The sequence below is a fragment of the Phyllostomus discolor genome, chromosome 1, assembly GCF_004126475.2.
Source record: "Phyllostomus discolor isolate MPI-MPIP mPhyDis1 chromosome 1, mPhyDis1.pri.v3, whole genome shotgun sequence".
Lineage (NCBI taxonomy): Eukaryota > Metazoa > Chordata > Mammalia > Chiroptera > Phyllostomidae > Phyllostomus > Phyllostomus discolor.
In genome coordinates this window covers 147598454-147623439 of record NC_040903.2, presented here as the reverse complement: position 1 = coordinate 147623439, position 24986 = coordinate 147598454, and the positions used below count along the sequence as shown (strand labels likewise).

The 24986-nt window shown below is 36.9% G+C and overlaps 1 protein-coding gene and 1 long non-coding RNA gene across 5 annotated transcripts in view; both read right to left on the bottom strand.

Annotated features, from left to right (window-relative positions):
* Positions 1 to 24986, bottom strand: part of SLC12A6 (solute carrier family 12 member 6) — a 99097-nt gene that overhangs the window by 12018 nt on the left and 62093 nt on the right. For all 4 annotated transcript variants that reach the window (XM_028504241.2, XM_036031324.1, XM_028504242.2 and 1 more), the window contains 13 exons: positions 15698 to 15792; positions 14534 to 14665; positions 13173 to 13319; positions 11767 to 11821; positions 11137 to 11267; positions 7699 to 7940; positions 5538 to 5752; positions 4511 to 4669; positions 4241 to 4339; positions 3906 to 3963; positions 1894 to 2068; positions 1504 to 1622; positions 33 to 131 (listed from right to left, as the gene is read on the bottom strand). In XM_028504241.2, coding sequence (XP_028360042.1) covers positions 33 to 131; positions 1504 to 1622; positions 1894 to 2068; positions 3906 to 3963; positions 4241 to 4339; positions 4511 to 4669; positions 5538 to 5752; positions 7699 to 7940; positions 11137 to 11267; positions 11767 to 11821; positions 13173 to 13319; positions 14534 to 14665; positions 15698 to 15792 — 1726 coding nt within the window. The remainder of the gene's footprint in view (positions 1 to 32; positions 132 to 1503; positions 1623 to 1893; positions 2069 to 3905; positions 3964 to 4240; positions 4340 to 4510; positions 4670 to 5537; positions 5753 to 7698; positions 7941 to 11136; positions 11268 to 11766; positions 11822 to 13172; positions 13320 to 14533; positions 14666 to 15697; positions 15793 to 24986) is intronic.
* On the bottom strand, positions 4977 to 5522 carry LOC118501755. The gene is made up of 2 exons (XR_004904411.1): positions 5268 to 5522; positions 4977 to 5205 (listed from the first exon to the last, which is right to left on the bottom strand). It is a non-coding gene; the product is annotated as an uncharacterized LOC118501755 (long non-coding RNA).

Here is a 24986-nt window from a genome sequence, read left to right as displayed (position 1 = left end):
GGGGTGAGAAAGAAGTTTTTAAGCAGATTTACCAGTGGTAGTAGCGGAACCGGGGTCTCCAGTTGGGTGTTCGAAGTAATGTTTGCAAGGCACATGCCAAGTTTACAAAGAGGTAACACATGAGAAAAAACCTAGTAGAATAAAAAAGAGAAATAGAAACAATTATTACTGTAAAATGATTCTTCAAAGGCTATTTTATTAAATACCTTTCCTGTATCGAAGCCTTCGTTTTAACCCACTAACTTTTGATTAAGACTAGCAAGTAGAGAAACATAAATTCTCCCCACAAACCTGCTGACTCTCTTATGCTCTCTCTCAGAAGTGATACAACCACTCTTCACCCAGGTATTCTTTTTTCTCATCCTTGTTCCAAATTCACTTATCAAGTCCTATGGATTCTGTGTAGTTAAAAATCTCTACCATTACACTGGTTGGTGTGGCTCAGTGGACTGAGTGCTAGACTGTGAAGCAAAGAGTTGCTGGTTTGATTCCCAGTTGGGGTACATGCCTGGGTTGCAGGCCAGGTCCCCAATGGGGGGGCGTGCAAGAGGAAACCACACATTGATGTTTGTCTCCCTCTTTCTCCCTCCCTTCCCGTCTCTAAAAATAAATAAATTATTTTTTAAAAAATAAAAATCTCTACCACTATCACCTTAGTTCAGACTCTCATTGCTTCTTTGCTAGTTAAATAAGCTTCCAATTGGCATTCCTAGCTCAATTTCAGCTTACTTCTAATCTACATTTTATACCCAATTGATCATTCTAAAACATAAATATAATCATTTTGTTTTCAAAGTGCTACCCCCTTCTTCCAGGTGAAAGTTCCAGGTACTCTGTGATTTGGCCCTACCTGCTTCTCTGGTCTGATGCTTCCCAACAAGCACCCTCTGCTCCATCAGAGCCTACCTGCTTTCAGCTCTCTGGATATATTGCATATTTCATCCCTCAATTCGTTCACACACATCCTCTGCCTGGAATACCTTTCACCCCTTTGTTGCTTAGCAAATAACCAGTCCTCCTTCAAGAGACAAGTGTCATTTCCTCCAGAACACCTTTCTGGAGTCTGAGTCCATTTAGAGGCCTCACATAAGAGCCTTAATAGTACTCAGTATACACTTTTACCACAGTATTAATCACACTATGCAGAGATCATTGCTTCCTTCATCTACCATCACTTCCTTCATCTTTGTATTCCTAGTATAATGCCCAGTGCCCTATAGGTAGTAAGTCACAGTGGAATGAAAAAAGCTAACAATAGTAGTATATGCTACCACCAATTGATAATAGCCAGAAATGAAGGCAAAGAACATTTGAAATTATATGGTAGGAAGAAATTATGGCAATTGGCCATACATGAAACTTCTCGGGAATATTTATTATGTAGGTGACATTACATCTGTACTTGCTCACTCTGTTATCACTAATGTTTTATGCCTGATGGAAATCAACATGTATTATACATTGCACAAGCAAGAATAAGTAAAGACAGTAACTGGCTCCTACATGGAAAGAATTGGGGCCACAAGATCCAGAGACGCAATAAGGATTCCCAGCTCTGCAATGGCAGCAGTCAGAAGTAAAGCCCAGGTAGGTTCCCCATTGGCTTTGCTGTGACCAAAAACCTGTAAAGAAGGGAAACATCAGATATAGGTTGAGTCAGTGCTACAGTTTTTGATAACTATAGATAATATCTGAAGATAATACTGTTACAACTGTACTATCTTTTAAACTTTATTCAACTCACATATAAACTTACACTATGAATTTAGTATTATAATAAAAACCTACATATCTTCATATTATATGATCCAGTAATTTCTAAGCCTATAAAGACCACACTGTTTCTCATAAGACTTGAGAAAAAAGGAAGAAGGCACAAAAAAGGTCACTCACCCTCAGAAAGGGTATGATGTTATCCTTTGCTATAGCTTGTAGCAGCCGTGGTGCCCCTGTGAGACTTTGAAGTCCAGCCCCACATGTTGAGAAGAAGGAGCCAATAACAATCACCCATGGGGATGGCCAAGATAAGGTACCTACCACCAGATTCCCTTTCACAGCATCCCCAAACCTGACAGAGAAATAAGAGTGGGTAAATTTATTCTGGGAATAACTTTAGACTGGTACAAGAGACCTAGCTTTCAGACTATCTCAGCTTTGGACATGTCTTCCTCACTAAATTTAATCACTTCTAGCTTTTGATTTAAAGTGAGAGACATGCGACTCTTTCACTTGAATACTTAGAGGTCATTACTGAGGTACTATGTGGCCTAATTTCAATATTGTTGTTGTCTCCAGGAATAGGGAGGCCTGTGCAGAGGGGGAGAGATGAGGGAATTGTTGGGCAATGGAGCAGTCAGAACACACAGAATATTCATCAAGTTAACAGTCTTATATGGACATGGTTTGTGGTAGCCCAAAACAGTTACAATAGTAACATCAAAGATCACTAGTCACAGGTCACTAAAACAAATATAATAATGAAAAATTTGGAAATAATTATGAGAATTACCAAAGTGTGATGGACACAAAGTAAGTAAATGCTATTGGAAAAATGGCACTGATATACTTGCTCAATACACGGTTGCCATAAACCTTCAATTTGTAAAAAACTCAGTACCTATGAAGTACAATAAAATTAGGCATGCCTGTGTTAGGGTTCCTGTCCTCCAAGAACTCAGTCTAGTAGCTGCAATACGGTATGGTGAGTGTGATAATACAGCATGTTCAATACAGTGGTTGAACAAAGGGAGGAGTGGTTATCTCTGTTTGGGAAAGATATATCTGAGTCTGGGAAACCTTCATAGGATAGGAGACACTTAGTCTACTCTTAAAGGGTGAATATGAGTCTGGCAGGTGGGAATAACCCATTCCAAGCAAAGGAAACCACGTAAATGTGTGGATGGATGGAGATCTGGAAAAAGGTACATTTAAGTTCAGAGCATAGGGAGTTTATGATGGAATGGCAGATGAGATTAGAAAAAGGTGGCCAGGACCAGAGCAAAGTAATGGGTTTTTAAGAGCTTTGATGGGCTCTGAGGAAGGAAGGTTTGTGTGACCAAATTTGTGTTTTAGAAAAGTCATTCTGGAGGCAACATGGGAAGAAGGATTACTAGAAAGTGGTAAAACTGAAAGAGTGATTATTACAAAAGATCCTGAAGCCCTATATAAAATGATGGGGGGGGGGGGAAGAATAGTGGAAAGAATAAGATCTATTAAGATGAAAAGTGGAATTTACAGGGCTTAGAAAATACAATAATTAGATGAGGGAATTGGTGGGAAAAAGTCTAAGGTGACACCTAGGTTTCTGTGAAAGGGGTAAATGGTGAAACTATTAACTCCCCAAGACAGGGAAAATGGGAAGAGATAGAGCAGGTTTCAGGGAAAGATTTTTATAGGAATTTCCTGCAAAGACACATTTTATACTCATAAGTGAGAGGAAAGGAAAAACACTTAGCAGTCTTCATAAAGGAAATGAAGAAAGTTTCAAGCATTTATTTAGAACACCAAACAGATACATACTTATGTCTCATAGCAGAGATGCTAGAGACACTTGACAGTTTTCTTGTACTTGCCTTCCTTACTTTCACTCTTGGTTTTCCAACAGCCCTTAATGTACAGAAAAGTCCTTATTGTTCAGACAAATTCACTACTTCATCGAAGAGCTATATTTATTGCATTTAACATTTTTTAATTTTTTTGCATTTCACCTATTTTTAACAACATACTGGCCCTTATTATTCACTAATCTTTTTGGGGAACTACAGACTGTACATGTATTTCGTAATTGTTAGTCGTGATATTAGATAGCTCAGATTGGGTTTTGAGCTTTGAGTCTTGGGACTATGTGGGATGATCAGACATGATAAAAGACAGACATAGTTATTACAAGGAAATCAACTACTCACTTGTCTCTGAGAACAACGCCTTCAATACATGCGCCAAAAAGGACAACATTGCTTAAATCTATCGTATTGAGAGTCAAGGAAACTGACATTCACCCTCTAAAATGAGGTAGAAAGTAGACACTCAGGATATTTCTTCTATCAGTAAAATTAGTTGCTACATTTACTAATCCTATAAATCCTTTCTTGTATTTTAAAGATGAGGTGGGCAGATTATCTGGTGAGAACTGAAGTGGTAGAAAAAGATATCTTTCTTACCAGGACAAAAACACTAATCACCCTAGCTCCTCTGGATGTTCCTATAACTAGGACTCAGGCTGGGTCCATGAAAAGGATACAGACAAATGAGGTGGTCAGGATGGCAAGGATAGTGCCAATGGGAATAGACTTTTGAGCATCTTTCAGATCTCCAGATCTGTTTGATCCAGCCATGATGCCTTTAGGGAAGAAAAAAGAACAAGTTAACTTTTTGAATTCCTGAACACTTTGATATTCATACTGATACTAAACACAAATTGAGCAACTCTGAGAATATAATTTTGTCTCCTGAGAAAAATCATTCCTTGTGTCTGACAGCTTCTAAAATAGACAACAGCCCAAACGCTCACCTGTGACAGAGGGAAAGAAGATCCCCACCAGAAGTGTAAAGGAGGTGGTAATGTCAACAAGGACATACTCGTGGTTTAAGTTGCCTAAGACATCAGAAGATTTGGCTGAGGGCTTTTCAATGATCTCTCCCTTTGGTAGATAATTACTCCAAAGATTCTCTGCAGTGGGAAAAAGGAGGGTATAAGCAGCAGCACTAAGGAAAGAAAATTAGATCATTTCTACCCAAATGACTTTCTAAATCAGACTCCTCATTTACATAGTTTTTAAAGGTATATTTGCTTCCAATGAGCACATACATATGGCACATGCATTTCGTACAATAAAACACACATAAATAAAAACTAGTGCCCTTTCTCATCTGGTTTAAATACAATTTGACAAAATGCTTTGGAACTTTCAAGTCAAGTTTGCTAATGCAAATTAGTAAAACTTAAGCAGACTAAAGCTAAATGCCTCACAAAGCCTATTTTTTTATTAGTTATCAATGCTGTTTCTTAGTGTAAACTTGCTTACATGCAAAAAATTTGTGGACCAAACATTTAAAATAGAAGTCACTTAAGGAAAGAGTTTCAGAATTTAGCTGAGTTAGGAAAAGACACATGTGGATGTGGTGACACTAAAATAGTTACATTCCAGCTGTCACCGTAGGAAGAACATTAGCAATTTTACAATAACATAAAGAATATTTTATTATCTTATTCTAGGTTAGAATAAGATAACCTTATTCTAGGTTATTCTAAGTTAACCTAGAATAACCTTATTCTAGGTTAAAAAGTGATGTTCTCAGTTCTGTTCTCAAAAGGAGAGATGCTAATTTTTAACAGACAACACTTTTAGGGAGCCCTGAAAAGGGATAAATTCACTAATAGAAAAGTAAAAAGATGTTGAATTAAGAGTTGTATGCTGGGCTTGTGGGGGAGTGACCCATGGCAGTGAGTCTTCATAGACTATGGAAGAGTCTAAGATGGCAAAGCCCATTTTCCTCAGAAAAAAAGGAAAATCTTGTCCAAAAACCTCCCAAATTACCTGTAATGACACCACTAGCCAATCCAGGAATGCCCTGGATTGATGTGACATTATTGTGAACAAAATATTCGTCACAGGTGGCGTTGAAAAATTGACTTGAGTTACAGAAGAAGCCCCATAACTTTGATGGTATTGTCACGTTGTTCATTTCCTTGGTCTTTGAGCAAATGTCAATGTGTCTTGATGAAAGGGTGCGGTTACCCAGCATGCAGACCCTAAGTAAAAACAAACAGGGAGAAAAAGGAAGCAAAGAAAAAAGATTTTAAAAAATGGGGTAGTAAATAATAAATGGCAAAACTCTAAGAGTTTCACTGTCATGGACAAAAAAACCCACTATTTATTGACTAGCACTGTAAATGGTGACTTACATTTTCTGCCAATTTAATCCTTAAAGAAATCTCACAAAATATGTATTATTTCTATTTTGTGGATGGAGGAACTGAAGTTTAGGGAGATAAAGTAGTGTACATGAGGTCAAACAGATGGCAGGTGGTAGTGACAAAATTCAGAGAGAAGGACTGTCTGAATATACTGTGCTGACTCATCTTCCAAAATTTCTAGGTTATTAACCAATTGTTAGGTCTAAAAGAAGAGTCCTTTTCTGTTACAAAAAAAAATTTCCCCTAATTTTATTTTTGGCCCAGAAAAGCCTTGTTTAAAATAAACCCCTTGAAAATGTTTGGCTAAAGGTCAAACCTCTGGCTACTGTTTGGAGGAAGACGGCTTGGCTAGAATTCAAAAGCACATACCTCAGTGGCCTAAGAGAAAACTGTTTTTGAACTTAAGCCTGGACCCAGTGGGAGTGAGGGTATTTAAGGATAATACAAATACTCATTGATGATTTTATTTTTTCTTTAACCCAGAAATATAAATGCGAACAAAGGAATAATACACCCACAGTTAAATATCTTTCAAGAGGAACAAAGCAACTTTTAAAATCTGCAGAATGATAGCAAGCATACATAATGAACCATGTATCCCATTACTCAGCTTCAATAACTTTTAATATTTCCCAGTCTCATTTCATGCATTCCTCTAGGTTTTTTTGTCTTATTTTGCTGGAATATTTTAAAGACAATACCACACATTATGACTTTTTATCTACCACAAAAGAGAAGCATCAAAAGAGAATTAGAGGCAAACGGAATTTTACGAGGTATGATATAGCCAGAGGAAGCCATTTTTATGACTAAATGGATCTTTAGCTGCTCTGTAGTGCATGACAAGCAGATTAAAAAAGTATGATGGAACCTATTGCTGACATCATTTAGCATAATAGAGGAAATACTGGACTAGGAGTCAGAAAATCACAGGGTTCATGTTATTGCTCTGATACTAATTAATTTTGGGGCAATTTAATCTCTGTGAAACTAATTTTTCCTCTTAAAAAATCTACTTTTCTGTAATCAGGTTAGATCAACACAAGATTGATGAATTTAATCCCTAGATGAACCAGATGTCTTTTCAAAGACAATCTCTGTAACAAGATTACAAATAACAATGCTGCTTAGTCCCTAGCCTACTAGGTAATTGAAAACACGTGAGCCTGTGAGTCACATAGCTACACACACCCACTGTTGCTTCAAAAATATACTTTAAGGTACCTGAACTACTTATGGTGTATAATATAACTTAATACCAAGATGTAAATGAAAATAATGACATTTATTTTCCTTTATTTTATGACTAGGAAGTCCATTATGGTACTAACAGAATTAAAAATTTAATGAATTACAAATATTTAGGTAGGAGTTTAGGTTTCCTTTGACTCTTGATTTTTCATTAGTAAAAAGAATCCAACATTTAAATAGTTTATACAGGTTGCTGGCAATAACTATACTGTTTGAAAAGCCCTTCATGAATAGTTTAAATATGCACAATCATTGTCAGAGGGTTTTCAAAAAACCTCTATAAGTCTCTATAACAAAATGACAGTTATAGCTGCCAATTCTATGCTTGGGACATTAAGGAAGAGGATCAACAAGGAAGATGAACAAACTAAGCAGTCTTCTGGGAGGCTTCCTGCCTAGGTGCCAACCTGGCCTATCTGAAAGGGAAATTTTAGAGAGACTGTAAAATTCTGACTTAAAAATGATCAGATCATTAGGCATTGGCCATGACTACCCAACAATAATGTTTAGTTAGAGAGACAGACACATACGGGAAGTGTGGAGGGGCAAAAGATGACTTGATGGCTCCAGCATAGATGGCCAAGATGGACACAATGACACAGGCCAGAAAAAGCGAGGCAAACTTGTTCACGTAGCGTACACCTATGAACACCACCAACACCAGGAGGACTAAGAAGGCTGTGCCGTAGACACGCATGTTATTTAGCATGTTTGCTGATTCCTTGAGTGCATCATCACTACGAAAGATGGCAGCCCGGGGGAAAATATATACCTGTTAAGCAAAAGAAAAAACAAAGTAGAAAATTAAGAAATTTCAGAGTAATCAAGTAAAAGTATGTTGTAGTTTGATTTGTTTTCACAAAGAATGGTAAAGCTGAGACCGACTGAAAATGGCTGGAGATTTAGCCTAATTCTTATTTGGGTCTAGAATGCCTATAGAAATAGGATGTCACTGATTTTTTTGAAGTCTAGATGCTGTTCTGAATACCTATATGTCCAAATGGAAAAAAAATAAGGAATGCCTTAATAACTTATATTCAAAGAGCTATATAAAATAATTGTAATGATTATCTTGAGTCCTCCTTCTGCTATCATTAGTTTAAATAGTAAAAAATATATACCAGTGAATAAATAAAAAAATAAGAAACATTCTATCTAATTGGGATACAGAACCCTGGCTGGTATCAGTCAGTGGAATGACCACTGGCCTGTGAACTGAGAAGTTGCTGGTTCAATTCCCAGTCAGGCACATGCCTGGGCTGCGGGCCAGGTCCCCAACTGTGGTAGTACAACCAAATCTCTTCCACATTGATGTTTCTTTTCCTCTTTTTCTCCTTCCCTCCCCCCTCTCTAAAAGTAAATTAGTAAAATAAAACATCTTTAATTGGGATAAAGATATTTTAAAAATAAACATTATTTTACTTTTTCCCCATTGACACAAGTCTTCCTTAGACATTAACTTCTTGGTTGTAGGGTCGTAGGGTGGTGGTGACTGGGTGGAGGGGAAGGAGTAGGCAGGCAAAGGAGACCCTCAACCTTTCTGCTGCATATTCACACCATGGGGCCAATATATGTCTGCAAAGTGCAATAAAGCAAAGCAAAATAATGCAAAGCACAATAAAATGAGGTATGTCTATAACAATCAATTATTTATAGGACTTCTGGTCAAGATGGAAGCATAGGAAAACATGCTTCGCTTCCTTGTGCAACTATAGAAAAAAATTACAATTAGACTATAAAACACTATCACCCAGAATTGTCAGAAAATTGAGCTATATGGAGGTCCAACAACCAAGGATTTAAAGAAGCCACATTCATCCATATGGGAAGGAGGTGGGGAGATGCAGAGAGAGGTACAGAGGCATGGAGCCATGGGAATGGCATGGAGAGACAGTGGAACAGGTGGTACCACCATTCACAAGTGGTGGCTAAAAATCATGAGGGATATCTTGGGAGTAAGGGATCCCAGCCCCAAACCAGTCCAACCAGCAGTCCAGGGTTCCAGGACCAGGAAGATAAATCCCCATAACTTCTTGCTGTACAAACCAGTAGGAGTTAGGATGGTGGAAAAAACTGTCACATTATAAGGAGACTCCTCTTAAAGGGCCCACAAGGACTAAGCACTTAATGCAGACCCACTTCTTCTGAGATTCAGCAACAGGGCAATAGCTAGAGTCCAGGGAAAAAATGAAGAACCTGGCATCAGGGTAAGTGCTGGGAGACGGCTTCCTCCCAGGTAAAACTCCAGAAGCCAGGCATTGTCCTCTCTCCAAACCCCTCCCTCACACAGAGCCACAACATAATGAAAAGGGCTGCCCCACACAACATACAGATCCATTTTTCTAAAATAGGCCACACTACTATACAGGGAATCAAAGCAGCTCTACCTAGTAAACAGAAACAAACACAGGAAGGCTGCCAAATTGAGGAGACTAAGAATATTGCCCAAATGAAAGAACAGAACAAAACTCTAGAAAAAGAATTAAATGAAACAGAGACAGCCAACCTATCAGATGCAGAGTTCAAAATACTGGTTATCAGGATGCTTGAAGAAATCATTGGGTACTGTAATGCATAAAAAAGACCCAGGCAAAAATGAAGGTTACAGAAATGAAGGTGAAATAAAGAAAAATCTACAGGGTACCAACAGTGAAGGGGATGAAACTGAGAATCAAATAAACAATTTGGAACATAAGGAAGAAAAAAGCATTCAATCAGAACACCAGGAAGAAAAGAATATTAAAAAAGAAGACAGAATAAGAAGCCTCTGGGACATCTCCAAACATACCAATATCTGAATCATAGGGATGTCAGAAGAAGAGCAAAAAATTGAAAACTTATTTGAAAAAATAATGAAAGAAAATTTCCCTAATTTGGTGAAGGAAATAGACATATAAGTCCAGAAAGCACAGAGAGTCCCAAACAAGATGGACACAAAGAGGCCCACTCCAAGATACATCATAATTAAAATGCCAAAGGTTAAAGATAAAGAGAGAATCTTATAAGCAGCAAGAGAAAAGCAGTTAGTTATCTACAGTGGAGTTCCTGTAAGATTGTCAGATTATTTCTCAAAAGAAACTTTGTAGGCTAGAAGGGACTGGCAAGAAGTATTCAAAGTGATGAAAAGTAAGGACCTACAACCTAGATAACTCTATCCAGCAAAGTTATGATTTAGAATTGAAGGGCAGATAAAGTGCTTTCAAGACAAGGTAAAACTGAAGGAGTTCATCATTACCAAGCCATTATATGAAATGTTAAGGGGACTTATTTAAGAAAAACATCAAAACTGTGAACATTAAAATGGCAACAAATTCACAACTATCAACAACTGAATCTAAAAAAACAAACCAAGCAAATAAGCAGAAGAGGAACAGAATCACAGATCTGGAGATCATTTGGAGGGTTATCAGTGGGGTGGGGGAAGAGGGAGAATGGGGGAAAAGATTCAGGGATTAAGAAGCATAATTGGAAGGTACAAAATAGACAAGGGGATGTTAAGAATAGTATAGGAAATGGAGAAGCCAAAGAACTTAGATACACACAACTCATGGACATGAACTAAGGGTGAAGGGGACTGTTGGAGGGAAGGGGATAATGGGTGGAGGGGGGCAAAGGAAAAAAATTTGGACACTAACAGCATAATCAATAAAATATACTTAAAGAAAAAGAATAGATAGGAAATGTGAAGCCAAAGAACTTATATTCACGAACCATGGACATGAACTAAGAGGGGGGATTGCTGGAGGAAATGGGGGTACTGGGTGGAGGGAGGCAAAGGGGGAAAAACTGGGACAAAGTATAATAGCATAATCAATAAATATATTTTAAAAATAAATAAAAACTTAAGGTTCCTATTGCAAAAAAAATCACTTATAGCTGCTCTCTCAGAAGCTTTGACATCAAAGAATAAAATATATCCAAATCTATACTATTATTACACTGTAGAACACAAATAAGTCATTACTCACCAGAAAAATTTCAATGGCACCAAGGATATACATGGCTGCTGCAAATGTGGTACCAAGATAAAAGCAGAGGCCAACAGCTCCACCAAACTCTGGGCCCAGTGCCCGGGAAATCATAAAGTATGAGCCCCCAGCTAAAACACAAAGTAGAAGGTGATCAGGATAAAGAAAGTACATTACTAAGAGGTATGTAAACAAGTCAATAGTAAGAATAATAAAAATATGTATGAGGGATAAATATTTGAGGTTTTTGAAAATGCTGAATGTGATAAAAAGTAGATTTGGTAGTGGAATGTAAAAGATATTTGTATGGTAGGATATACTGCACATCTAATGCTCCATAGGAAGCAGCATGATTTGTCAGTATACAAAAATATCAGAGAATATTTACTACAGGCATGTGATAGTCCAGTACAATATATTCTAACAGAAGCCAAGAATGCAATAAAAATTAAAGATTCTAGTCTAGAACATAAATTTTTAAAGAAGATATCCCAAAGTCAAAGAGTATTAGTGTCTATGGCCAACAGATTAAAATAGTATTCTGTTCCTTGAAAGTTTATGCTTCTGGTCTTTACATCATAAACACAGTAATTGCTGACAATCCCTGAAGTCCACGCTTAGCCTACTGACCTGGCACCACTCCATTGGTCGCAATGGCACTCATGGAAATAGCAGTCAACATTGTCTGTAAAGAAAAAGAAGGGATAAAGTTGTTACTGCATAAAGAGGATGTTTCTGTACTGCTTCCCATCTGCGGACCTCAGAGAACTTACGGGAATCTTACCTCTACTCTCTTTTAGGGAGGAAGTTACCTGACATACCTAATGGCATGAAAATGAGATGATTTGGTTCAACTCATTACACAAGTTATACTAATGTTACCTGTAGTATTCTGTTAAATGCCCCCTACATCATCATCTGTAGGTTAGGTGCTATTAAGAACCACTGATTCTGCCTGGGTCTCCAAAACAACTTGAAAAACAGATTAGAAACTGACTAAAGGCTGGTTACAATAAGAAGAGCAGTATTCAGTAAGGAAGGAAAGTACTGAAGACTTTTGAGCCCCTAAGGACTATATTTTAAAAACACTACCTGGTAGCAGAGTATAGCATGGACTGCAGATAGGGAGTAGATGGAGGCAGAGTGACCTGTTAGTGCAGTGAGAGGTAAGGACTGCAGTGGCAGTAATGGAAATATAAAGGAAGGGTTGAATATAAGAGATTTCAGAGGGAGGCATGGTTGGCCAGGCAACTGATTGGGTGTGAGAGGATGTCAGGGAGCCAAACATGGCACTGAAGTTTCAAGACTAAGAAACTGGAAAAAAAAAAAAAAAAGGTGGAACTGTTAATTTTCACTTGTTAATGATATGGACTCTCACTGTTTACCGTGCTTTCTGCTGAGCATAATACGCATGGAGGATATCATGGAGATAGTAATAAAAGAGGTCTGTCACTGGTTACATAAAATAATTTTTATAAAATAATCTATCAACTTATAATAAAACTGATACATGTGGTTGGAAAACATAGGCAAAAGGAGTTTAGGTTAAAAGAAGATTAAAATGTTCACAGAATGGTGGAGATAAGACTTGGAAAAAAAAACTCCATTTCTGGGGAAGAGAAAATTAATGAGTCTTCAAAACAAAACAAATAATCCTCCTCCACAAGCAACATCAGTTTTGTTTCTGAACACTCTGCTGTAGTAGTACCTTCCATTTTCTAACACATTTGCTGTCACAGCTTTGGTGCTATCAAGCTCAAATTGTTTGTGTTCTGAATCCTTTGTAAACTACACCTTCTGCTTCCTATAGAAGTCTTCCATTATAATTTCTAGCACATCTTATTATAGATATAATCAGTGAATAACTGACACTAAATAACTGAAAATCCTTTTGATTTTAATACCAAAATAATCTCTTCTGTTGAAATGAGTCTTTCCCCAGTATTCCTTGTTTTAGTCCCAAAGAGGTCAAGTGCATATACTCCTGAGCACTAGCAAGGTTCTAGGTGATCTCCAGGAGCCACCTCTGGACTTACACAGCAGCAGCAAATAAGGACAATTGCAAAGGCCTGAAGAACTCCAGCTGTGCCCACTACCCATGTAAGGCGTAGAAACAGGATCACTCCAAAGATATTTTGTAGACATGGGAGGTAGACACCCATGAAGGTACCCATTTGGGGAGTCTGGAAAGAGAAATGGTGACAAAAGAAAAAATTACATAGTCATCTAGAAAAGATTACTTTATCTGTTTACTTTTATATAAAAACTTGCTTTCTAACCACCACATTAATCTCTAAGCAGAGGTAGTAAGTTTAATAAATACCTTAAAAGAGGCACATATAAAATCTCCATCTTACAAATGTCCATCACCATACCTTTTATTATTCCTAGAGCTATGAATTTTTACCTTTCATAGGTCTCCACATGTTTACATAGGCATTTGACCACAAATAAACTTTTAAGTGCACCCCAACAACTTAAAAATTTCTGTTGTTTGAAGTTGTTAGCTATCTCTTTTCATTTACAAATGGACTAACAGCCCTGGCCCAGTGGCTCAGTTGGTTGAAATGTGGTCCCATACACCAAAATGTTGTGAGTTCGATCCCGGGTTGAGGCGTGTACAAGAGGCAACCAGTCAATGCTTTTCTCTCTCTCTGTCTCTCTCCCCCCTCCCTTCTTCTCTCTCTAAAGTCAATAAAGAAAATGTCCTCAGGTGAGGATTAAAAATAAATAAATAAATAAATAAATAAGTAGATTAATGGCTTGATCTGCAGAATTTGGTATTAATCCTTCACAGTAGTTGGTAAATGTAGTTGCTAACATAAAGATCTGAGGGTCGTTTTACCCCTAAACAACCAAAAAAGTAACTTGTAATATTGTTCCATACTTTCATTTTGATAAAAAAAGATCCATATTTGGTCTTTGAAAACCCAGAAGTAGCATCAACAGATGGGTGTGGACACTCTTCTGCTGAAGTGCTGTTCCGTCTCACTGGAATGCTCTTCTCCCAGCTATCACTTGGCTCCCTCCCTCACATTAGCTAGGGCCCTGCTCAAATATCACCCTGTCGGAAAGGCTTCTCTTGACCAACCTCTCTAAAACAGCAATTCCCTCTGCTCTGGCTCCCTTTTTGGTCACCAGTCTCAGTCTCTCTTTACCATGCTTATATTTTTCTTAGTGCATTAGAGACTGTATCCCCACACTAAAATTTAGATTGCACGACAATGAGATGTTGTATGTTCTTTTTGTGCTATGAATCCAGCGCCCAGGACATGCTGGCACATATCAAACATCCAATAAATATCTATTACAGAGCAGAGAGTGATGTCATGGATAGTCTCCCTTTCTCATATATGGGGCTCATTTTATTTATCTTTGTTTTCTGAAAAGGCCTCACCTTGGTGGGCTTCTTTTTCCCTTCAGTGATGTTCTCTGCCTCTTCATGTTCCTTTGCTCCTTGAGTCAGGTTAGTGTAATTAGCCATGCGGTTGAGGAGAGAAGACACCTTTGGTCTGGTGTCCATTTCCTCCTATAAAACCAGAAGTATGAAAGAAATGAGAAATGAAAAACACATGGGAAATAAGCATCAAAACCATTGCTCTACCAGAAAATGGCAAAGTAAATGGCAAAATATTTCATAGATAAATATATTAAGACAATTTATCGATGAAAGTTTATTTCCCCCACATTAAAATATGATGCTTAATCAAGCCTACATGAATAATTATAAAATTCTTAAATGAAAAGTTTTATGATTCTTTCTAATTGCTTAATTTTATGGTAAAAACAAAATCATACTGGCCCCTACAGACAGTTTTAACCTTGTAACAACATTGATATATGATCTTTAACCACAGTACCCTATTTTTTTAGGCTACTAACATTCTACTAGCATTTATGGCTATTATTTATAACACCAAGAATGGACAGGTCAATGAAAAACTTTTGTGATTGAACTAAATACTCACCTCAGACCTTTTCTTGAAGAAATATGAGAGAAAATATCATTTAAAAAACAGGCACACTGAGAGAAGTGGCACTCACATCACTGCCCAAAGCCAAACAAAGTCAGTGGACATAGATGCTGGAATGAAACAGTTTCTCCAACAGCCCTACTGCAGAGTCCATGCTGTCTTAGATACGACATACAGATCCTCTGACTCTAGCAGCCTGCTTTCTACACTGATTTTTGGCTAGTGGTTAGAAGGTAAATAATAATCTTCCCAAACGTAGAGCTAAAAAATACATTTTATACCTAGATGATAATTCCAACATAAACATTGAAATCCCAGCTGAATTTGATAGCAAGGTTCTCCACATGCCTGTGATGTCAACATTCCTCTTCCTATTTCACAGAAATTTGATTTAATGGCTACTCATTAATTAGCAATAATTAATTAGATTACATAGATTAAATCAACCATGATGACAAGTTGTAAGTATTGTATTTTAACAATTATTAAATTATCCAGCCTATACTGTTTTAAAACTAAATAGGGTGAAAAACAGCTATCTTGAAATCTGTTCCTGAAATCTGTCCTAGTTTTCTCCCAAATATTACCTCAAAGAGTGCCAAGTTTTTATCAAAATATTCATCTCCTTCTTCATAATTGGAATTACTGAGATAAGCATTTCGAGCTTTCTTATGGCCATCATCTGGGGAAAAAAAGTAAACCAAGTTAGTTTCTGACTGGTATTGGAGAACACCAGCACCAAATCACTGTATATTGTCTCTGTATATGGAACCCATTTTCATGTTCAAATTTTAATCTGAGAGTGGCAGAACACAATCAGCATTGCTTGGAGAATGTGGCTCGCTCTATAACAAAAGCAAAAAAAAAAAATGTCTAAGTAAACATAGGTCATTTCTTAACAAAATGAAGACCTCTAGAAATACTATTCTTTTAAGATTCTAGACTACTAGGGTCTTTTAACATCACTCAAATCTATAATGAAAGAAGAAACTGAATATTTATTGATTACATGCTCAATACTTTGCTAGACAAGGACTACTTTCCACACTGCTGCTGTTAATAATGGCAGTTAAAGCTCTCTGCCTTCAATGCTGTCCTACCTTTTGTAAATGACATTAGATCATTTAACCAAGTATTATTTTTGTACAAACACTTGCCACATACAGTATTTTATATTCAAAGAGACATCCCACAGGAATTTGGTAAACCAGCTATGAAGAAAAAAAAAGAAAAAGAGACTGGATTCCCTGACACATAGTGTTTGTGTTGTTTGAGCACTTCCTTAACTTTGATTTTTTATTGTGTAAGTTATATAATTTACATTGTCTGGTGGAAGAGAAAAAAAAGAAAATTTTAAAAATATATAAGCCCTGGCTGGCGTAGCTCAGTGGATTGAGCGCGGGCTGGGAACCAAAGTGTCCCAGGTTCGATTCCCAGCCAGGGTACATTCCTGGGTTGCAGGCCAGAACCCCCAGCAACCGCACATTGATGTTTTTCTCTCTCTTTCTCTCTCTCTCTCTCTCTTTCTCCTTCCCTTCCCTCTCTAAAAATAAATAAATAAAATCTTTAAAAAAATATATATATATATATAAATGTCATTAAGAACTCAGCTTTTAAATATTGAGGAAATAGATACTGATATAAAAATTAAAGAAATTAATTTAAAGTTGTATAATCTTAAATGCATATTAGATGAGCTTGGGGAGTAGGCAATAAGCTATCAAAATAAGTGGGGCATGTCAAAGGACAGAGGAGCCAACCTGAAGGGGCTCCCACTGGCTAAAATGGAATAATATGATTACTAAAAATAAATAACACAATTGATTGAAATGTAAATATGGGCCCTGGCCAGACAGCTCAGTTGGTTAGAATGTTGTCCCAATATGCCAAAATTGTGGGTTTAATTCCTGGTCAGGGCACATACAAGAAACAGCCAATGAAAAGAAAAAAAAAAAAGAAATAAAGAAACAACCACTGAATGCATAAATAAGTGGAAAAACAAATCACTGTTTCTCTCTCTCCATTCCTTTCTCTAAATTCAATAAACAAACAAAAAAAATGCAAATATGTGAAATACCCAACATATTTTAAAAATCTAATCACTTTTACAAGTACCATATGATTTTACTTATATGAGGAATCTAAAGAACAAAATAAATAAACACACAAAGTTGAAACAGACTCAAAGACACAGAGAACAGACTGATGGTTGCCAGGGGGGAGTGGGGCTGGATGACTGGGTGAAAAAGCATAAGGAATATAGTAAATAATATTGTAATAACTATGTATGGTGCCAGGCAGTGCTACATGTATTGGGGATCACTTCATGTATTATATAAATGTCTAACTACTATCCTGTACACCTAAAACTAATATGAACTAATATTATATGAAAACTGTAATTGAAAAATAAAGTTAAAAAACTAATTACTTTTACAGAATTGCTTAAAAACAAGTAATTTTAAAAAATAATAAATGAAAAGAATAAAGCAATTATCCTGCCTTTCCTACACCAACTATATTTCAGGGTAACTAAATAAAGAAAATTCTTCATTACAGAAATATTCTAGCTAATAAATGCAGGTAGAATAATATAATTAGAAAATAAAATAACCAATTTTCAACCCCTAATGAAATAATGGATGTAGGCAATGACCATCAACGGTTGCTGAAACCAATTAGGTGAAGGGATGAGGCAGAACTGTATAATGGATGGACCAGGGTGATCTGGAACCCACTGATCAATCTTAACATCATTAAAAGTGGGACAACACAATCTCCTAATGTAACACATGAAAAGTGCAACCTGTGATGTATCCACACTAAAAGAATGAAAGTTTAATCAAGTCTTTAAAACTAATTGCCAGTTCATAGAAAACAGAGGAGGAACAAGATAAATATAGCCCCAAAGATGCAAACACCAAATTCAGAATGTGGCAAATTCTACATGACAAATAATCTGACTACTTAACAAATAAAAGGTGTAAACTAAAAACTATGAACTCTTATAAATTAAAAGTGACTTAAGAGATATACCAACCAATTACTATGTATGAAACTTGTTAGAACCATGACTCAAACAAATCAAATGTAAAAAGACATTATGAAACAATGAGAGAAATTTGAATATGACTGGTTATTATTTTTTTTAAGTGTAACTAAAATCACATGTTGCCTGGAATTTTCTTTAAATTATTCCAAGAAAAAAGGTGGGGGCTTAAAAACATTATTGAAGCTAGGTAATCAGTTCATAAAGGGTTATTATAATATTCTATCTACTGTTCTGAACCTTTGGAAATTTCCATAATAAAAACCATAGAAAAAGAAAGGAAAATGTAATTCTATTCCTCTCTCTAATGGTTCCAGAAAATATGCAAGAGAATGACAAAGCTTAAAATTATCACCACTCCAAGTTATTCATTTATTCAATTAATTCAAAAAGTATTTATTTAGTTCTTATATGCTGGGCACTATTCTAGGCCCTCAGGATATAGCAGTGGACAGGCAGTTAAAGATGCTGCTTTCTTCTGAGTATACTGAAGCAACAGAGGACAAAATAAATAAAAACAAAGCAAAAAAACAACAAAAAAGGCATTTCAAGAAGCAATAAATTCAATGATATAGGTACTGAGATAGACTAAGGACAACTTCAGGTAAGATCACTGGTGTGCTGGTAAGCAGGCTCTCCAGCATTTAAAATAAAAAACTACTGATTCTAATATTTGCCAATTTCTGTGTTGTAAATATTCACATGCCAATTTTCAACTACTAATGAGAAGTCACTGAACATTGTTTTGGGAGAAGATACATACAACTGGCTCCTATGAGCTGCTATGAGCTCACTGCAACATACCCTGGCCATTAGATGGTCCGAAAAAGCCTGCATTTCAGGTATGGGGAATACCAATTTTAAAAGATCCTTAAGCAGAGGACTTCTGGTCAAGATGGAGGTGGAGGTAAATACCCCTCCCCTCCTTGCACAACTATAGCAAAATATACAACTAGACTACAAAACAAATATCACCCAAAACTGTCAGAAAACTGAACTGTGTGAAAGTCTGACAACCAAGGATTTAAAGAAGCCACATTCATCAAGGCGGGTAGGAGGGGTGGAGATGCAGAGACTATAGAGAGGCATGGAAACAGGAACGAGGAGTCCCACACCCACATGTAGTGGATAAAAATTGGGAGGGACACCTCCGGAGTGAGAGATTGCAGCCCCAGACCATACCACACAGCCCAGGGTTCCAGTGCCAGGAAGGTAAGTCCCCATAACTTCTGGCTGTAAAACCAGTGAAGGTTGGGGCAGCGGAAGACACTGAAGGATTCTCAAAAGACATCTCTTAAAGGGCCCAAAACAGACTTAGGACTCACGCAGACCCAATCCTCTGGGATTCAGAATGAGGGCAACAGCTGGGAGGGCACCAGTGGCATACAAGGAGAAGGTGAAGTGTCTGGCCATCAGGGAGAGTGCTGGGAGACAGCTTCCTCTCAGGAAAAACTCTACAGGCCTGGCAGCATCACTGTCTCCTCTCTGAGTCCTCCCCTACACAGAGTAACAGAGTGGTGACACCAGTTGCCCCTGCCCTGATGATTACCTAAGGCTCCGCCCCATACAACTTAACAACTACACTTTTCTACAATAGGCCACACTACTAAGACAGGAAGTCAAAGCAGCTCTACCTAATACAGAGAAACAAACACAAGGAGGCTGCCAAATTGAGGAAAAAAATAATATAGCACAAATGAAAGAAAAGAACAAAACTCCAGAAAAAGAATGAAATGATAAGGACATAAGCAATGTATCAGATGCACAGTTCAAAACATTGGTTATCAGGATGCCCAAAGAAATCCCTAGGTACTACAACAGCATAAAATAGACCCAGGCAGAAATGGAGGTTGCATTAAATGAAATAAAGAAAAATCCACAGGGAACCAACAGTGGAGAGAATAAAGTAGAGAATCAAATCAACGATTTGGAACACAAGGAAGGAAAAGGCATTCAATCAGAACAGCAGGAAGAAAAAAGAATTTTAAAAAATAAGGATAGGCTCTGGAACCTGTTGGAAACATACCAACATCTGAATCATAGGGATGCCAGAAGGAGAAGAGGAAGAGCAAGAAATTGAAAACTTATTTAAAAAAATAATGAAAAACTTCCCTAATCTGGTGAAGGAAATAGACATACAAGTCCAGGAAGCACAGAGAATCCCAAACAAGATGGATCCAAGCAAGACCACACCAAGAGACACTATAATTAAACTTCTAAAGATTAAAGAGAGAATCTTAAAAGCAGCAAGAGAAAAGCAGAGTTACTTACAAAGGAGTTCCCATAAGGCTGTCAGATGATTTCTCCAAAGAAACTTTGTTTCTTTATTTTAGGCTAGAGGGGACTGGCAAGAAGTATTCAAAGTGATGAAAAGAAGGACCTACAACCTAGATAACGCTTTTTAGCAAAACTATTATTTAGAATTGAAGGGCAGATAAAGTGCTTCCCAGACAAGGTAAAACTAAAGGGTTCATAATCAAGTCATTATTACATGAACTGCTAAAGGGAATTATATAAGAAGAAGATCAAAATGATGAACATTAAAATGGTGATAAATTCATAACTATCAACAACTGAATCTAAAAAAACAAACCAGGCAAACAGGAACAGAATCATAGATATGGAGATCATTTGGAGGGTTATCAGTTGGGAGGGGGGGAGAGGGAGTATGGGGAAAAGTACAGGGATTAAGAAGCACAAATTGGAAGGTAAAAAATAGATAGGGGGGTGTTAAGAACAGTATAGGTAATGGAGTAGCCAAAGAACTTATATGCATGACCCATGGACATGAACTAAAGGTGGGGATTGCTGGAGGGAATGGGTGCACCAAGTGGAGGGGTCAAGGGGGGAAAGTTGGGACCATTATAATAGCATAACAGTAAAATATATTTTTAAAAATCCTAAAGCAGAAAAATCTTAATGGATTCATAAAACAGAACAGGTAACATGGCTGCAAGAGACTGAGGAAAAGGGAGAATAGTTAGAAAGACAGAAAGAAGACAGACTATGTCATAAGCAAAAGGATAGTTCTCCCAAATATATTTATCGAACATCTCTCCTTTTCCCATTGACCTCCTATTCTAGATAAGAACACCACAATGGACAGGGGTAAGGGCCGGGGAGAGAGAAGGATATGAGAGTGTTCTAATGTTAGTTCCTTTATTTGTGGAAGAGGGGTAATATAGATAGCTTTTTTTTTTGTAAGTAAGATTTAAAAAGAAGCTGAAAAAGTGGGGAAAGCTGAATAATAAGGATGACAGAATGGTTCAAATATATCAATAGTACCAATAATTATAATAATACAAATAGACTGAATTTACTAGTTAAAACAAAGACCCACAGATTAGATAAAACAAAATCCAGGTGTACACTGTCTGCAGGAGACATGACACAAAGGCACACAAGGGCTGAAAGTAAAGAGATATACCAGGTGAAATACTAACCAAAAGAAACCTGATATAGCTTTATTATTATCAGATAATTATCTCTTTCTGTTTAACAACTTACTCCCAAATTTAGTGGCTTAAAGCACACAGGCTTATTATTTCAGTTTGTGTGAGCTGGGAATATGGGCGTGGCGTAGCCGGGCCCTTGCTTCAGTCTCCCATGAGGCACCAATGAAGGGTCTGCTGTGACTGTAGTCTCTTTCGAAGGCCTTGGGAAGATTCACTTCCAACCTCACTTATATCATTGTTGGCAGAATTCAGTTCATTTCCAGGCTTTTTAGCTAAAAGCCTCTTTTGGTTCCTTGCCACGTGGGCCTTTCCACAGAACATGGCAACTGGATTCCCTCAAAGCCAGCCATAAAAGAGAGCCAGAGAGAGAGTGCAAGACAAATGTTACAGTCATTTTGTGTTCTCATTTACAAAATGACATCACTTTTGCCACATTCTATTAATTAGAAGGAGTCATTAAGTTCAGCCTTCACTAAAAGGGGAAGGATTATACAAGGGCATGAATACAGGGAAGAAAGGCACATTGGGAGTCCATTGAAAAAGCTGCCTACAACAGCCATCCACCTACCCACCCATCCATGCCTCAAATATTTGAGGCAAAAAACGAATTTAATTATAGTGAAAAACTGATGGATCTACTATTACACATGGAGCTTTTTAATACATTTCTCTCAGTAACAGATAAAGCAGACAAAATAAGCAAGGGTAAAGAGATCTGAATAACATGAAAAATGGACACAGATCTGTAGCCACAATGAGAGAATGTACATTTTAATCAAACATACATGGAAAATGTATTAAAAGTTATGTACTACTGTGTGTACAGAGTAAAAACCACGGGAGGACAGTGAGAATGCGGCCATCTGCAAGCTGAGAGAGGCCTCTGAAGAAACCAATTCTGTCAATACCTTGATCTTGGATTTCTAGACTACAACTTTGAGAAAAGAAATTTCTATTGTTAAAGTCCAAAAGAAAAAGTTATGTACTAGGTTTTAAAGACAATACATTTTAAACAGGTATAATACAGTCCATGATCTTGATCAATAAAAATTCAGTAAGGATTTAATTATAAAAAGATAAATTTAAAAAATTAGAAATAAAAAAGGATATTGCTAAACAATTCAAGGATCAAAGATTAAAATACTTAAAAATTGAGTGTCAATGAAAATACCACCTAATGAAATCTGTAGAATCTTGCAAAAGTAATAAAAAGAACAAAAATTATATGAGCTAAGTAGCTATTTCAGGAAGCTAGAAAATCAGCAGAATAAATAAACTGTAAGGCAATAGAAAGAAAAAGATGATAGCTATACTACCTGTCTTTTGGTTAAATGTCCAGCTTTAGGTAATAGTTGTATTTTTAAAAATCTGACAATCTGTCTTTTTAATTGTCTAGTTTAGTTCACCTACCTTAGAGACTGATATATTGGGACTAGATTTCTGCCATCTTTTTATTTCTATTTGTCCTTCTTTCTCTATGATTCATTCATTCTCATTTTCTCTCTGTGGATTTTTAGGGGTATGTTTTCCCTTATTCCATTTTTTCCTCTATCCTCTCCTGAAATTTCCACACTCTATTTCTATTCTTTTAATAATTACTCTTAAAATTGTAGCTTTTACTTTAGCTTAAAAACATATAAAAGTATTAAGTTAAGGAAGTTAAACAATAGCAATCATTCTCTCAAACAACAAATACTTTTAAACACTTCAGTTCCAACTCTGTCCTCTGGACTTACATAATATTATTGTCCAGTATTTCCAATAGTCTATTTTTTTTTACTCCATAAATAAGACACTAAAATTATTTTACACAGAAAATATTGACTTGGGTCAAGGGATGTTTACCATTTCATTTGTTCAATACTCTTTGTTGCATTTCCAGGTACTAGTCTTCTGGGATCATTTTCCTTTAGAATTCCTTTAGAGGAAGGTTTCTCAAATTCAGCAATGTGAAATTTTGAACCGAACAATTATTTATTGTGGGGAAATTGCCCAGTGCACTGTAGGATGTTTAAGGGCATCCCTGGCCTCTACTCACTAGATGCTACTAGCATCTCCAGTAGCAACAATAAAATATGTCTCTAAATACTCCCAAATATCCTTTAGGGGGCAAACTTGTTCCTAGTTGAAAACTACTAGTTGAGAGCAAGTTGTGGCAAAAAAAAAGGCCTCAGTTTTTATGTCTGTATTCTGCCTTTTTTCCTAAGTGTCTTGCTAAGCATAATTCTAAGATAATTTTGCAAACACTTTAAAACATTATTTGTTATCTGTTTTGCTGTTGAGAATACTTTTGTCATTCTGTTCTTTGATAATGTCTTCTCTGTGGCTGCTTTCAAGATCTTTCTTAGGTGCAGCACAGCTTTCATTTAAATATGTCTAGATGTACTTTCCTTTCTGTTCACCAGCTCTCTTCATCAGTTTCTAATCTACTGTTTAACCTGTTCATTTGTTATATCAATAATTACATATTTCTTCTCTTTAACAGCTCCATTTGTTTTCCTTTTTTCTAAAGTCTTTCATTCTTGAGTATGTTAGTTTTCCTAATTGCATCCTGTATTGATTTGCCATTTAATAGTTTTGTATCCAAACTCGGGACAACTTCATCCCTGTTAAGGTTTACAAGAGTAGGAGTCCCAGCTTCAGCACACTATTTCCCTATTGTTCATCAGCCTTACAATACTGGTGCTATAAAAATCTGGCCTCAGAACTTCCTGCCCTATCCTGCTGCCTGCTGGCATAAGCCACCCTCCTACAAGCTCTGGCTCCCCTGGCTGCAGTCCTGGCACATCTATATTTGGGGCCATTATAGTTTCAAGTTTCAAGTGCAACCACTTTAATTTTCAGATATTCTGGTCCTGGCTGATTTTGGCCTAACTCCCATTTGCTTGCTTGCTTAATTTTTTACAGGTAGCAGAATGTCTCTGAACACTTTGTCTACATTTATGAGACCAATGATGCCTCCAAAGTTGTCCAGAGGTCTACTTATAGTGGTGTTGTAAATGGGAGGGTCCTGTGGAGCTCCCGATCAATCAGGCAAGGAACAAAGCTCTCATTAGAAGTGGTTCATTGAAAGGCATGGACCAGACCTGGCTCAGCTGATTGGAGCATCATCCTGTACACCAAAAGGTTGTAGGTTTGATCCTTGATTGGGTGTGTGTGAGAGGCAACCAACTGATGTTTCTCTCTCACATCGACATTTCTCTTTGTCTCGAATCAATAAAAATATATCCTTGGGTGAGGATTAAAAAGAAAAAGAGAAAGGCATGGATCAATCAGGCATAAAGTCAGTAGTGATTATAGCAAAAGGCACTGATCAGTTCTTGGCGGGAAATCATGCTGTTTCAGATAGACTGAACAGCTTTCAGAACTCTG